Source organism: Tenrec ecaudatus, chromosome 12 (assembly GCF_050624435.1).
Source record: "Tenrec ecaudatus isolate mTenEca1 chromosome 12, mTenEca1.hap1, whole genome shotgun sequence".
Lineage (NCBI taxonomy): Eukaryota > Metazoa > Chordata > Mammalia > Afrosoricida > Tenrecidae > Tenrec > Tenrec ecaudatus.
In genome coordinates this window covers 15917571-15933322 of record NC_134541.1, presented here as the reverse complement: position 1 = coordinate 15933322, position 15752 = coordinate 15917571, and the positions used below count along the sequence as shown (strand labels likewise).

General features: G+C 56.0%; 1 protein-coding gene across 1 annotated transcript; it reads right to left on the bottom strand.

Moving 5' to 3' along the window:
* Nucleotides 1-210: 210 nt before the first annotated feature.
* On the bottom strand, nucleotides 211-8312 carry OCSTAMP (osteoclast stimulatory transmembrane protein). Its single transcript, XM_075527715.1, has 3 exons — nucleotides 8269-8312; nucleotides 1871-2873; nucleotides 211-588 (listed from the first exon to the last, which is right to left on the bottom strand). The coding sequence occupies exons 1-3, from the start codon at nucleotides 8310-8312 to the stop codon at nucleotides 211-213; spliced, it is 1425 nt and encodes a 474-aa protein (XP_075383830.1).
* Nucleotides 8313-15752: the final 7440 nt, after the last annotated feature.

Here is a 15752-nt window from a genome sequence, read left to right as displayed (position 1 = left end):
TGCCAATGTCTCATCCCCCCTGGCCACATTCCCATGGAGAAAGCAGAGGCATCCGTAGTTTCTCCAGCCAGACGCTCCGAGAGGTGGAGTGACGCCCCCAAGTGCACACAGCAGAGGGGCCAGGATGAATACTCCGGGGCGTGAACCCACACCCGGTTCCCTCTGCCTAGGCTGCTGCTCTCTGTCCAGCTTGCAGGGCTTCTGTTCTAGCTACCCACGCCCGCTGTCAGAGCAGGAAGGCGTCCCTGGGGGCGGTTGCTGGCATCGAAGCCGGTTATATCTCCGCAGGAGCCGGGCGTGAAGGTGGCCGACCCGCTGGGCCTCCTGGGCCCTGAAGAAGGAGGCAGCGATGGCGTGCCGCAGGCGGCGGGCATAGGTCTCTAGCAGGACGGTGGCACACGCCACCAGCTGCAGGGCCCCCGCGGCCAGGGCAGCGGCTGTGCGGGGGTGCTGGGCTGCCAGCAGCGGGCAACCGGGGGAGGTGAAGCGCAGCTCCCACTGGCTGGAGACACGAGCGGAGTGGAAGGGTGTCTCCGGGGGTGCCTGGTTGAAGAGGAAGGGGATGAAGTCCAGGAAGGTGTACGCCAACTGCAAAAACAAGGGGGGCAAAGGCCGGGTGAACAGGACAGAAACTCTTGCCACCCCTCCTCCCACTGCTGTCGGATACTTGCGGGTTGGACGGGTTCGACTTGCCCTTTTGCAAAATGGGCGTACTGCTCATGAGAAGAAATTGGGGCTCATGTGGCTGGGGCTGACCCCTGGGTGGGTCCCCTGTAGCCTGCTGGGTACACTTGGGTACCCCAGGGAGGACTGTGTGGACTCAGTCTCATGGAGTTGTGTTCCTTTGACGGACCAGCAATCTAAGGTGGACCCCTAGTGGCGGGGTGGTTATATGTTGGGCTGTAAGGTCAGCAATTCCAAACCACTCTTGGCAGAAAGACGAGGCTTTCGACTCCTGTAAAGACTTCCAGTCTTGGAAACCGGAAGGGGCAGTTCTACTGTGTCGGAGGACCGGGGGGTGGGGGGGTTGCTGTGAGTCAGAATGGACTGGATGGTAGCAAGTTTCAGTTGATTTTTTTCAGTCCCTCTAAAGCAGTCCCAAAGACTCTAGCCTAGAGCATGCTGATATGTGCCCCGTTTCTCTCCTGGAAGGCATTCTGCGCCGAGACAGTAATAAAAGCGGCAACATTCGGATGCATGCTTCAGGATCCCGATCTCATCGGGCCCTCCCCAAGCCCCAGCAGGCAGGGGCTATCCCTGTGCCCATAGGAGCGCCCATACCCTTTCATAAGCATTATGGCCGGCAGTTCTCACAGGTGTGCCAGCGTAAGGAGACCCAGGGCGGCACAGGAGCTAAGTGCGCCAGTACCGTAGGGACCACTCTACTGGGCGTTCTGAACCTATGCAGAGGTGCCTCAGAAGAGAAGTCTGGCAATCGGCTTCCAAAAGATCCCCACTCCTAGCAGGACACGTAGGACTGCCCCCACCGGCTTTCCAAGGCTAAGACTTTCGCAGAAGCCAGCGGCCACATCTTTCTCCCGTGGGGCACAGGTGGTTTGAGGCATCCACCTTTACCTTAGCACTCAGGTGCTTTCACCAGCTCACCAGCAGGGCTCCAAAAGATGACTGCTTTAAAGCCACACGGGGTTTCCTACCCCGATAAGCAGTCACAGTCTCAGAAGCCCAAGGGGGGGGGGGCTATGAGCCAGCACGGACGCGATGGCGGCCAGTTGGGTTTCACTATCTTGTTTGGGGGACTCCCTAGGGCCCTGAAACCTATCCCAGAACCAGGAGAGGAAGAAGGCAAGTCCAACTCCATGGTGGGTCCCCCTGTGAAAGGCACCCCCCTGCCCTCGGTCACGGCACTTACGTCGTACTTGACGGTGAGCGTGACAGGCACGCGGGCCAGCTTCTGAGCCCACTCCACCGCCGCCTGGGCCAGGAGGAAGGCCATGTGGTCGGTGGCCACGGTCACGGCTGTGGCGGCCAGGAGCAGGCTGAGCAGCCCCAGCCTGAGGAGGGATCTCAACAGCTCCTGCTGGGACAGCCTCAGCCGGGCCGCCCGCAGCAGCCAGGCTGGTGGGGAGGCCACCAGGTGTGTGGCCTGGGCCTCGGCCAGCTGCCCAGTGAGCTGCCGTGTAGCATAGACATTGTCGAAGCGCAGGTCAGTCAGGTAGCGGTGGAGGTACCAGGCAGCCTCCCCCAGGAGGCCCAGAATAAAGAGCCCTGCCACCACCCGCTGGGCCCCCAGGGCCGTTGCCCGGCCCAGCCTCTCCAGGTCAGAGAAGTCCTCCAGGACCCTTTCGGTGATGCGGAGCATGTGAAGGCGGAAGGCGGAGCCGTTGCCCTGGGTCTCGAATGCCAGGCCTCTCCCCCGCACCTGGTCGGCCACGTGCAGCGCCTCGGCCGCCACCTGTAGCCGGTCGGTGGTGTTGAGCAGACTCTCCAGGGAGCCCTCGGTGACGCAGCGCAGCACCCGCCCGGCCGCCCTCACGTTGGACAAGACATTGGGCATCACGCTGATGGCCAGGGTGGCAGTGCTGTAGGAGAGCAGCAGCCGGCGGCCTTGCTTTGTGCCCAGGGTGGGCACGCTGAGCGCAAACAGGCAGCGGGCTGGAGGCACCAGGCCCAGGCCCAGGCAGAGTAGCAGCCCACAGACAGCAGCCACCACGGCGGAGGGTCTCAGAGGATACTGCAGCGAGGACGCCAGCCAGTGGTGGGTCAGACCTGCGGCCGCAGTGGCCAGGGAACCACACAGGAGGAGCTGGGTCAGCAGCTGGCCACGGCTGGCTGGGACGGGCTGGGAGAAGTCATTCCAAATGGCTTGCAGCAGGGCCCGAGTCTTACAGAGCCCCACATGCAGGGACTTCCACCTGCACACAAGAACATGGGGTGGGGGGGGTTACTGTCAGGAGGAGGGGACAGCCCCACCCCTCGGCTCCATAAACCCTGTCAGCCTCAGAGGCAGGCAGCTTCCTGGGTGTGCCGATCAGAGGGGCCCAGCCACAGGATACCTGACCCACGGGGGCCTGTCGGGGCCGTCCCCTGGCCCTGAGGGAGGATGTGAGGCCAGCCTCGTGAGGACCAGTAGCCTATGGGAAGGGACGTCACTTTGAGATGCTCAGATGACAGTGAGGGAGAGAGCCCGAGAGACCATGTGACCTGGCCATGCCCCCTCCATGAGAGCCTGTCCTACTTTGTCTCTGAGATGGGATCTGGGTAGACCCACTGGCTTCTGGGAAACTTTCCTATTCTGACAAGAGGGTCCCGGCTACTGTTGCTATATTTACTGTATCAATCCAACAGGTATTTACTAAGTGACTACTTTGTGACAGCCATTGAGGAGCCAGGAATGAACAAACAGACAAAACCCTGCCCTCCTACCGAGAACTCACTGCTGTGCAGCCCATCCCAATGCATAGCGACCCCATAGGACAGAACAGAGCTCTCTAGGGCAGTGGTTCTCACTCTGTGGGTGGCAACACCTTTGGGGGTCGAAAGACCCTTTCACAGGGGTCGCCCAATGCATAACAGTAGCAAAATGACAGGAAGTAGCAATGAAAATAATTTTATGACTGATGAGGACAACAAAGCACAAATGTGCTTGGCACAATGGGTATATATATTGATTGTGATGAGTTATATGAACCCCAATAAAATTATTTTTAAAAATTTTAAATTAAAAATAAAAGAAAAAATATTTTTTATGGTTAGGGGGTCACCACCACATGAAAGGGTCTTGGCATGAGGAAGGTTGAGGACCGCTGCTCTAGGGGTTCCCACACTGCACATCTCTATGGAAGCTGACTGCCTCGTCTTTGTCCCGTGAGTAGCTGGTGGGGTTGAACCACCTACCTTGTGGCTACCCGCCAGTGCTTAACCCACTGCACCACCCTCGAGCTTACCGAAACAAAAGCCCAAGCCCACTGTCATTGAGCTGATTCCGACACAGACTAGAACTGCCCCATAGGGTTTCCAAGGCTGTCATCCTTGGACAGCCCCTTCCTGCGGAGCTGCCAGTGGGTTCGAACTGCCCACACATTAGCTGTGCACTTTAACCCCTGAGCCACCAGGGCTCTGCTCACAGAGCTTACTTTAGAGCAATGGAGGCTATCTTCTGGGAGTAGACTGGCCATACAGGGGAGGAGGCCAGGATGACAGGAGGTTTTGTGCCTGAGTACCGAGAAGTTCCCCAGCACCACTTCCGGAGATGGGAGCTCTGAGGGTGGAGCTGGAGCAGAGGGAAAGGGAATCCAGTCTGGAGCACCTAACACTGTTTTGTATTTAACTGCTTACTGCGTAACAACCACAACATAACCAAACTGCCTGCCCTCAAATCAATGCAGATTCACAGTGACCTTCTAGGGCAGAGTACAACTGTCCCCCCTGGTCTTCCCGGACTGTCACACTTTATGGGAATACAAAACCTCATGTTTTTCCCATGGAGCGGCTGGTGGATTTAAACTGTTGATGTTGTGGTTTGCAGCCAACTCATAACCTACTACGCCACCAGGGCTCCATGAGCTGAGGAGTAGGAGACTGGAAATGCCAGTCTGGAATTTGGAGGAAAGGTCGGGCTGGCAATAGAAATTAGGGAGGAGTTATCTTCTAGATGGGATGTAAAGGCTCAGTGTCAGGTGAGAGTCTTGGAGTGGAAGACCGAGACTCAAGCCGTGAGCCCAGGGCACTGGAGTGTTGGGGAGGGGGGCGGAGTGGGGAGGAGGAGGGAGCTGATGAGGAGGGACCCGCAACAAAGACAGAACACACAGGTGATGTGTGCACAGGAGATCTGTTCAGTACAGTGCTCCCAGAGGTGAGTGATCCGGCATGTCAAGTATTCTGGATATGAGTCCAGTGAGATGATGAATAGCCACGAACAGGGACATCCACCCATGGGCGTGCCGGGTGACCTTGACTATTCGGGTGGCATGTTGCACAAATGCTTGACCAGAGTGGGTCCCGGAGAGGTTGGGAGGAGAAGGTTAGGAAGCATAAGGAAGCAAAGGTAACACCGTTGAGTGAGGTTTGCAGAGAAATGGCGAGTTCCCTTACCTGGGAGAGGACAAGGCCACGAGAGTTTGGCTTCAGCATGTTTGCAGGTGGGAGGTCTGGCAGAGAGAGGAGCCTGGCTGGGGTGATGTCCTAGGTGGGTGCCAGGGAATGAGATTGGGAGCATGAAGGACACGGTTGGTCTTGGCAAGGAACGGGGGCGATTCATCCTACAGGGCAGGTGAAGGCTGAGGGAAGGGGTGCAGGTGATGGTGGCTGGGCAGACAAGGCGTGGACACTACCGGTATGTCATAGAGCTTCTTGGTGAAAAGCATGATCTGGGACTGCCTGGGTTCAAATCCCTGCTCCATCGCTCACCAGCTGTGTGACCTTGGACACATTCCCTAACCTCTCCGTGCCACTGTCTTCTCATCCACAAGGCAGCGCCCATGACAGCAGGGAAAATATCTGGGAGGATCCCACTGACATAGGCAAGTGAACGGAGACCAGAGTTTGCTAGTGCTCCCCAGGAAAGGGGAGAGGGGAGTCATCGTTTAGAGGAGCGCTGAGCTCCTGTGAAGGGCTTGGAAATGATTCATGGTGAAATCCCTGCCACTGGATAAGTACAAAGAGGGTTTCAGAATTGCTCATGGAGATGGCAAAAGCCCTGCTACCCACGCACTGAACCCACTGCCCTCGGCTGTCCCTGGCGCACAGTGACCCCGTGAGCCGCAGAGTAGGGCTGCATGGTAGGGGTTCCTCAGCTACCCCCCTTCTGCCAACAGGTCACCAGGGCTTTTTTTTCCCCCTCAGTGCCTCTGGGTGGCTTCGAACTGCCAACCGGGGCACCTCATGCCCATATTGGCCACAAAGACAGAAAGAGCGTGTGCCCCGTGGACTCATTTATCTTAAGAGACGCAAAGAGCCGGGTGCTATCTGGTCCAAGGTAGCCACCAGGTGTGAGTTGGCAGCATGGAAGGGTCATCACCTCCAGGGCTGGGCATTTGTCTCTTTGGAGACTGCATCTGAGAGTGTCTAGTACTCAGCGGACCCCCAACGTCACTGTTGGCTCTTGAGTGATTGTTCCCATTTTCTCAGGCTGGCAGTGACAGCGAGGATGCCTGACGACAGAGGAGGGGGGTAAGATAGATGGCCAAGGAAGTGAGCGAGCAAATGAAGCAGGGGACGTTTATTCACGCTGGGCGGCACCGAGGACCACTGAGAGGTTGGGCTTTGAGACCACGCAGAGCGGCTGCGTGGAGCTTGGGCACAGAGGACAGTTGTTGGCTACAGGCAGAGCCCCTGGCTCCCTTCACTCAACTTGGCTTACAGGGTGAGCACATTGTCAGGTCTACCCTCTCCAAGTGCCACAGCCCTCTAACTGCAGCAGTTGGTGCAGGGACCGGGCACTAGTCATGGGACTTGACAGAAACGATGGGGCAAGAGCTGCTCTTTGTCACCTGGAGAACTGAGCTGGTTGGAGGGATGCCTGAGGCTCTGGAACCTGCCATGCATTGCAAGGTCCCCCAGGAAGTCCGACAGAGGAGTAGAGTGAGAAATGGAGAGAGGAAGCATCCCCAGGGTATTGCTGGGCTCCCAGGAGGAGCCGGGAGCCGGGATCTGACCCAACCACTCTCTGGCATGGATGAGGACGCGGAATGGCATTTGTACTTATAACGGAAGGAGTCCTGGCCAATGCACAAAGGACTCTGGAGTTCAACCCTGGCAAGCTCAGTTCTTCCTGCAGCACCGGCAGAGATGAAGACCACACCCAGCCTACGGCCCTCAAGCCCGTCCCCACTCTCAGTAACTCTCCAGGCCAGGCTCAAACTGCCCTTTCCCAGGCTGTGGGTCTCCGTGGAAGCCAACTGCCTCATCTTTCTCTTATGGGATGGCTAGTGGGTTCGAACCACGGACCTGGCGGATGTTATTATTAGTTACGTGTTCCCTGGGGTCCTGCTCCATGCTGATCTCTGTGCGTGAACATGAAGGAAGTCCTGGCCCGTGCACTTCCGGAGTTCCAGGTCTCCCTGGGGGGACTGGAATAGACCATTGAGTGGAAATCACTACCAAGAGACCTTCCAGCCTGGCATGCCGGACCTGAGCTGGCTGCGGTAGGAGGCCCGAACCAAACTCCCAGCTGCCCAACCGATGCCGCCTCATAGCAAGCCTGTAGGCAGGGTAGAACTGCCCCTGTGAGTTTCCCGGCCTATCTCTTTATGGGAGTAGAAAGACCTGTCTTCCTCCTGAGGTGCGGCTTGCGGTTTCGAACCACTGACCTTGTGGTTAGCAGCCCAGCACATAATCACTACCCCACCAGGGCTCCTTTGCTGTAGGAGGACAGGGAGGCTTCCTGGAAGAGGTGGCACTAGAGCCCAGGTGGGAAGGACAAGTACCAGTTCTTAGAAGGGGAGACAGGGTGGATAGCCCCCAAAAAGGAACAGACGTGTGAGCGTCCTAAGGCCTGATTGGAACCTTCTGGAAACAGAGATGGTGTGTTGTTTAGGATGCGTTCGGCTGCTAACCTGGTTAGTGGTTTAAGCCCACCAACCACTCCTTGGAAGAGAGATGAGGCTGTCTGCTCCCGTAAAGATTTATCGCCTCAGAAACCTTATATAGGGCTTAACCCTATATGATCCTATATAAGAGTCAAGGTTGCGACTTGATGGCAGTGTGTTGGGTTTGGTTTGAGAGGTTCGAACGGTGTGGAGCTGTGATGGGGGTGGGGGGTGGGGGGCAGGCCTGCTTCCCCCTGGAGCAGATGTCAAGACCTGGGCTCATGGACTGAATCCAGCCTCCAGATGGTCTCTCTTCCTCTCTCTCGTGTGTGCATGTGAATGTGTGTACAGTTTTCCCTCTCTGAAAATAAGGACATGTCCCATGAAAAGACTGATGTCCAGCTTTTCTGGAACCATCCAAGAAATCCAGGTTAGTGTCCCCACCACAGGTGGCCAAGCTGCGTCTCTCCTGCCCGCTACGAAGGGGTGTGTTCCTGCAGACCGCTAACCCTGCACTGTCAGTGTGGTCAGGGGGCTGTAGGACTTGGAGTGGCTGGCCCTGGCCATGTGCCCACCGCACAGGTAAAGCCCTCTTTAACGCACCCGTCAAGCTGAGCCCTGGCAAGCCCTGCTCATGCATGTTTCATGCCAACTTGGAGGATGCTAGGATCACTCCCATTGCACAGATGGACGGACTGAGCCCAGGCCCCACAGCCAGGGAATGAGATGCTGGAGCCCGGGAGGGGTCCCAGCGCCCTCACCCCACAGTCCCCAGACCAACCTGGTCCTGAGGTGATGCTCCGCCACCCCCCACAAGGTCTTCATGTTCAGCAATGGTCCAGGCAGGTGTCTGCGGCCACGGTGGCCGGAGGGGAGGAAGCGTTGGGGCTCGTGTCCGCTGGGACTTGGAAATTCTGTGCTTCTGCTTTTCCGCTTTTTAATGCCACTCTCCTTGACGCCATGCCCCGCCCCGTCGGAGCCCGCAGCTCAGGGGGGCTGGGCCACTGGCCTCATCCTCTGCCCGCTGGCTGAGCCAGTGGAAGGTGTGGGAGGGGCAAGACGAAGTCCTTCCCAAGCAACTTCTCCAATTTCACTGCCACTGGGGGCTGAATTCAACTCAGCAATGTGTAAGACAGAGTCCAACTGCCCCCGTGGGCTTCTGAGACTGTCAATCTTTTCCGGAGTCGAACGTCTCATCTTTTTCCCACGGAGCAGCTGATGGTGTGGCGATGCCAACCTGTGGCTGGCAGCCAGACAGGTAACAACTCCACCACCAGGGGAGGCACCTGAGGCCCAGAGACCCACTGCTCAGGAGCCAAGCCTGGAACTCCACCAGCCCGGCCTGGCCCGGCCCTACCCTCCATCACCCTGTCCCGAAGGAGAGCCCACAGATGAGAGGCTCAGGCTCCTCTGAGACGCTTAACCAGCCAGCAGTGGCTCCGGTCTCCTTCTCCAGCCCTTCAGGGGCGGCAGATCTGTGTTCAAACCCATCTACGTGACCTCGGGCAGGTGAACGTAACTTCTCTGAGTCTGAGGTCCCTCCCTCCACTTCAAAAACCAATGCTGACTCCTAGAGACCCTCTCAAACTCAAGGTCAGTGGCTCATAGAGACCCTCTAGGACAGGGTAGAACTGCCCCTATGGGTTCCCAAGACTGTTAACTCTTTACGGGAGTGGAAAGTCTTTCTCCCTCAGAGTGGCTCGTGGTTTTGAACTTCGGACCTTGGAGTTAGCAGGCCAATTCGTAGCCACGGCGCCACCGGGGCTCCTTCTACTTTAAAAAGACTGTGATAACAACGGACCCGTGGCTAAACACTTTCGTGTGAATTCCCTGAGTCTGCGCTCAGCAACTCTCTCTGGTCTAGATTGTTGCAGCTCAGAAAACAGAGACCCAGCGAATTCACTCACTCGACCAAGCCACTCAGAGTCAGGGGCTGAGCCATGATTTGTGCCCAGCAATCCTGCGGCCCCCTAGCCTAGTAGCTTCTCTGCTCCTCTCCACTTTGGCTTTGGTGCCAGGACCATGGTAGTCATTTCCAGAAGGCCTCCCATGGGTGTGAGGTGCGGGAGCGTGGGAGCCTGGCATCCAGGAGGCCAAGGGCAGAAGCTATTTCTGGAGTGCCCAGAAGCAAGGTGAGCGCGGGTTTCCTCAGCCTTCCTTATTCCTCTGTCACGAAGGAACCACCGGCTCACAACGTGTGTGCCATTGTCTAAAGTAGATAAGTTAGTGCAAGTCAATCAGCCAAAGTAAAAAAAGGTGAGCTTCTTCATGGCAGAGTTGGAATCAAGCTACAAGCCCTGTGTATGAGAGACTAATTGGGCTACCATCCACGTGGTTGGCGGTTCAAAACCACCAGCTACTCCTCAGAAGACAGACGGGGCTTTCTACTCCTGTAAATTGTTACCGTCTCAGAAACCCACAGCAGGGTAGTGATGAGTTGGCACCGACTCAATGGCGGTGAGTTTGGCTTGGTTTTGTTTACCTTGCTTATTGGGTGACCCCACATTGATTGGCTCTACTGATCTCAAGCCTCACCTGGGTGGCCGGTGGCCTAGTAAAGCACCTGGCTCTGAAAATTAGCCAGTTACCTTTGAGTCTGTTCACCCCTGAGGAACCACGCGTCTCAGAACAGAATGATGTGTTCGTTGAAAACTGGGTTTTCTTTTTCTTCACTCTTTGCCCTTTTTATTGTGGGACAGAACACGTATGGGGAAAGCATGCGAAACGCGGTTCTCGAGCTCAATCCCGTTTTAGAAAGCAAATTCCCAGGTCACTGCTACCCAGGTCAAAAAACAGAACACTGGCAGTCGCCCAGAAAGTGCCACCCCGTCACCCCCAAGCATGTAGCCTTTCTCTCTGCCCTGCCTCACCTCCCCATTGTGGTCATCGAAGTCTGCTTCTTGGAGTATGGAAACCGTTTTTCGTGTTTTCTTCTTTTATAACCGTGGTCTCAGGCAGTATTTGTCTTTTGGAGATGGACTAGCATTACTGAGCATGTCTTCCAAATCCGCCCATGTCATGAGGTGACGGACAGTTTTCTGGCTGGAAAACTGGGTTTTCAGTGGCTCTTTTTCCTCCCCTGGAAGAAGATCGCCAGGCCTTTTATCTGAAGTGCTTCTGGGAGGATTGGAACCACCACCCTTTCGGTTAGCAGCCAGGTTCAGTGGCCATTTTCAGCCCCAGGGGCTTCCGGAGGCTTGCCCCTGCCCTTTCTCTGGGGGGCACTTGGGCCAGTCCCGGGAGAGCTCACTGGGGGAAGCATTCCCCAGGAGGAATTCCACGTGCCCTGTCCTTTTCCCTTATAAGGACAAGCGGCCTAGGCCACTGGCTCAGGCCCAAATGGGGATGTCCTGAGGTCAGAGAAGGGAAGTGCTAACCTCACAGTCACACAGCAATTAGACATAACACCTGAAGCCAGAGCCCTCTGGGGGCCTAATGTGTTTGCGCCATCAGGAGCCCCTCCCCAAGACTGGGCCCTCCTGAGCTACCACCTAGTCTGCAAGGAGCAGGCACACGGCATAGGCCAGAGGGGCCTCCACCAGCTGTGGGCCCAGCCAGGGAAGGGAACGAACCAAACAGGTCTTCAGGGAGCCCAGCAAGCTGGGGCAATGGGCTGTGTACGCTCTGATTTGCCAACCATAAGGTCAGTGGTTTGAACCCACCAGGCAGCCTGGGGGAGAAAGATGAGTCTGTCTACTCCCATAAAGATTTAAAGTCTCAAGAAACCCCAAAGAGGCAGTTCTACCCTGTCCTGTAGACCCACTATGAGTCAGAAATGACTCAATGGAAGTGAGTTTTAAAATGAGCAGCTTCCCCTCGGCCAGTGGGTTGAAACCACTCAGACATGTGGCCCAGAGTCTCCAATTTTTCCAAAATTATGGTCATTCTGGCTGTTGTGTAAAGATGCCCACGTTTTAAAAATCCAGCAATGAGGAGCTGATGCCAGGGGCTTAAGTGGAGAGCAAATGTTTTGAGAATGATGAGGGCAATGAATGTATAAATGTGCTTGACACAATTGATATATGTATGGATTGTGATGAGTTATATGAGCCCCTAATAAAATGATTAAAAAAAACATTAAAAAATCCAGCAATGAATTCTATTTTTAAAAAGAGACTCTGGTACAGGTCAGTCTCCACAAGTCTGTGGGCAGCAGGCAGCTTGAGGGCTGCCATCGATGGGTCTGGAGACTGAGGACTGGCGCAGCGGCCAGGACCCTGGGTGCAGGCAGCCCACCTGTACTTGAATGCCAGCTTGGCCACTGGAGTGCTCTGTGACCTTGGATAAGAAACTGCCCCTCTCTGCGCTCTGCTCCTTGCTTGGGTTCTTCGGGGTCCACAGAGATGATGTCAGCAGCCCGACTCTCAGTGACCCTGTTAGTGTCAGGGTCACGTTGTGTTCTGTGGGGTATTTGGTGGCAAACAAGAAACTCCAGGTTCCAACGTTAGTCCCGCCCACCTTTACTCACTCACGCTGACTCCCAACGAGGTCATGGGACTCACAGCCACCCCACAGGGCAGGGTAGGCCTGTGGCCTTCCCAGACTGTCACTTTACGGGAGTAGAAAGCCTCCGCTTTGCCCGGTGGAATGACTTGTGGTTTCGAACTGCTGACCTTGTGGTAGCAGCCCAGCACAGAATCACTACACCACCAGGACTCCTTCCACTCCCACTACAAACCTCCAGACAGTGGCTGCCTGGTGAGGGTGCATGATCTCCCGGAATAGACGGCCAGGTACCTCTTTTGAGGAGCCTCTGAGTGGACTCAAACCTTCGACCTTCAGGTTAGCATCCAAGTGCATGGACTGTACCACCCATGCATGCTGAGCATCTGTCTGGACACAGCAGGTAAATGTCCTCGTCCCTCCCTCCCACCTGGCTGTCACCTGAGCCTCTGCGATGCCCCGGGGCATGGGTGCTGGCCATAGGGCAGCAGTCCTGGGAGATGCCCCCTGCTTCGGCTCTGGTGCCAGGGCCACGCTAGTCATTTCCAGAAGGCCTCCAATGGGTGTGAAGCGTGGGAGGCTGGTGTCCAGAAGGCCAAGGGCAGAAGCTATTTCTGGCATTTCTCAACGCACACTGGTGTCACCTTTGCCTATATAAGGCTGGCCTGGCCAGGAGGCCCACTCGATTGCCAGGAGCTTCTGACTCATCAAAGGCAGAGCCTCTTTGCCCAGGGGCGTTTCTGAGGGAGGATTCAGAGCCATAAGACAGGGAGGAAGAGGAAGTGATGGGCGGGTTGGAAGACCTAGTCAACAAGGTAGGCTCAGGCCAGTCAGCCAGGCTTACTCGCCCCCACGATGTCACAGATGTGGCCAGAGTCGCTGGGGTAACCCTGCTCAAGGGCGCCCTGGTGGCATCACGGGTCACCTGTCGGGCTGCCAACCACAAGGTCACCAGCCACTCAGTGGGAGAAAGACGAGGCTTTCTGCTGCCTCAGAAACCCACAGGGGCAGTTCTGCCTTGTCATGTAGCGTCCCTATTTATTTTGGTCCCTTGCTTGATGCAAGCAGGGCAGACAGTGCTGACTGGCCCATTCACCCTGGGATCAGAATCCCAAGCCCTTCGAATGTTAAATGGAAACCAAACTCCTTGCCTCCCCTTCCATTCAAATTAAATTCATAGCAACCCCACAGGACAAAGGAGGACTGTTAGATTGCTCTCGTGGGAGAACTCCTTCAGACCTTGGCTTCGTGAGAGAAAGAATTCACTCTGATGCCTGGATTGCGATCCAAGTGAGTTCCATAAAAGATAGAAGAAGTTTCAGGTTTTACTCAAGGATCCTCCGGACACTTCACGCCCACATGTGGAGTCCTGGAGCCAGAGGAGATTGCTCCGCGGCCCACCGAGAAACCCTTTGAGAAAAGAATATACAGACGCTGGATTCTGACTTCTCAAGGCCTGTTGGGAGGTGTGGTCAACTGTTTTGGTTGATCCCATTGGCTGAATTAAGCTCACCTGGCCTAGATGGATCAATCCAGGTGTCCCACCCACCTAGGTGTACCACCCCTTTCTGGCCAGGAGCTTGAACCTCTGAGCATGCGCAATGGACACCCTAGTCCCTGTTCTAACTACCTAACAGAACTGCTCATGTGGGGCTTCCCAGGCTGCACATCTTAACGGGAGCAGACAGCCTCATCTCTCTCCTAAGGAGCAGCTGGTGGGTTCAAACTGCCGTCACTCGGGTTAGCAGGCAGAGTGTGGCTCCCTGATGCCAGCAGGGTGCCTTTCTATGGGCAATGGGAGAAGTTGCATTTGACAGTGTGTGAATGTACAAGGTTGTCGCAGCCTCACTGGCCTGAGGACGCACAGAGGCAGCTATGATCTGACCACGTTGAGGAGTGAACCGCTAACCCCAGCCATCGAACGAATGCACAGCATTCTAACACACACACACACACACACACAAAGAGAAGTCCATTTTAATGTCATCTTTTATTCACCAGTAGGTCCAAAATCTTATTCTCTCAACATGCTTTCTATAAACACGACGAATGGGCTGTCTTTTGCTCTCAAGGTTGGGGATTACATCTTTCAATCTAGCGCGTGTCTCACACGGACAGCACATCTCTGCTCGGACCAGCCACGTGCCAGGCATGCTACAGTCACACCCAGCAAGGGAATGGCTACCATTCTGGGCCATTCCCACTCTCCAGCAAGTTCTCCTGGGCAGCACTGCTCCAGACCAGGTCCACTAGTGGCCACGAACATGGAGATGGACCTTTTAGATCATACAGCCCTGGCGCCATAGATCCAAATGCATTTCGAGGCGGTCGGATGACAGCGTTCAATGAAGAGCACCTGGTGAGGCTGTAAGGAGTGGTGGGGACTGTGGCAAGTAAGAGACACCAGGCTCTGAGGGAAACGCCTGCCCAACCACCACTCAGCCGCCAACAAGTGCTGCCGGGTGAGAATGAGGGGCCCATGTTGCCAGCATCTTCCGGTACTTTCCCGGGGGAATCTGGCGATCCAGATTTGGTGTGTGTGAAATCGTCTGAGTTTGGAAGATTAGAAACACAGCTTGCTCTCAAAACCCACAGCGCCCTCTCCCCCTTCTGCCAGGGTTCCCAGCTTTCCCTCGCTGTTTCCCTGCCCTCTGCCCAGACCTTTGGAACGAGTCCCGGGATCCCATTCTCCTCCTGTTCGACCAAACCAAACTCACTATTTCAACTCCCAGCCTGCCGCCCCACAGGACAAGCAGGACTCGCCCTGTGGGCTTCGGAGACTGCAACTCTATTTCAGGAGCAGAAGTTTCATCTTTCTCCCATGGAGCGGCTGGTGGTTTTGAACAGCTGACCCCGAGGTTCAGCAGCCCAACACGTAACCCACCCGTATTATACACACTCATCTCTCAGATGGGGACACCAGAGTCAAAACCGGCAAGAGGAGGCTGACTCAAATAACCTGCACACGTGCGCTTGGACATGTGTGTTGGGGGTGGAGTCGGGAGTCCAGTGTGGCCGACGGAACTCCATCAGAGACTTTGATTTCAACGGTGTTCCAGCTGTGCCTTCTAACATGACCGCTCCAGGGGAGTCTTAAACACGGCTCCGATCGGTGTGGTGTCTGTCCTACAACATGCAGTGTCTGGGGTCTCCACACGGTTTTCTTCCATGCTTCCCTGTGATGCCCACCCAGGTGGTCTCCAAGTTCTTTGGAGGGCAAAGACCAGCAACACAGAGCTCCTTCTGCACTGACTTCCCAGTCCCCCTCGGGATAATTCTCCTGGGACAGAAACCCAGGAGCAGGAGCACTGGGTCTCAGGGGACACAGGATCAACTGTCCCGACTCTGGACCCAGGCTGCCTATCACTGCCCACTGTCCCAGCAGCAGCACAGGGGGGCTGGTGTTCTCAGGCCTCCCCATCCCTTAGCGTCCACCTGCCCAGGTTTGGCCAGTCTGGTGGGGGCTTGTGGGCAACTGAGGCTAGAAGGAAGTGCACGTGGCCTGCTCCCACCAGCACCCATGACTGCAGCACGTGGCTCGCCCTCTCCAGCGTGAGGGCCGCCTCTGCAGTCCGGAGTATGGGAAGAGCACCTTGATGCACAATAGTTCTTCCAGGAAGGACGTTTCCCAGCTCATCTGCCCCCATAAATGCTTAAATGAAGTGGGCGCCTGCTGACACCGACCCTTCTCGGACGCAGTGAGAGGACACTTATCTCGCTCGGTTCCTCTTGTCGGCTTTGGGCTCCCTTTGAAGTGCCCCCCTCCCCCCCATGCTTGAAATACCGAGACTACTACCAGTACGTTGCCCATTTGGTCGACGT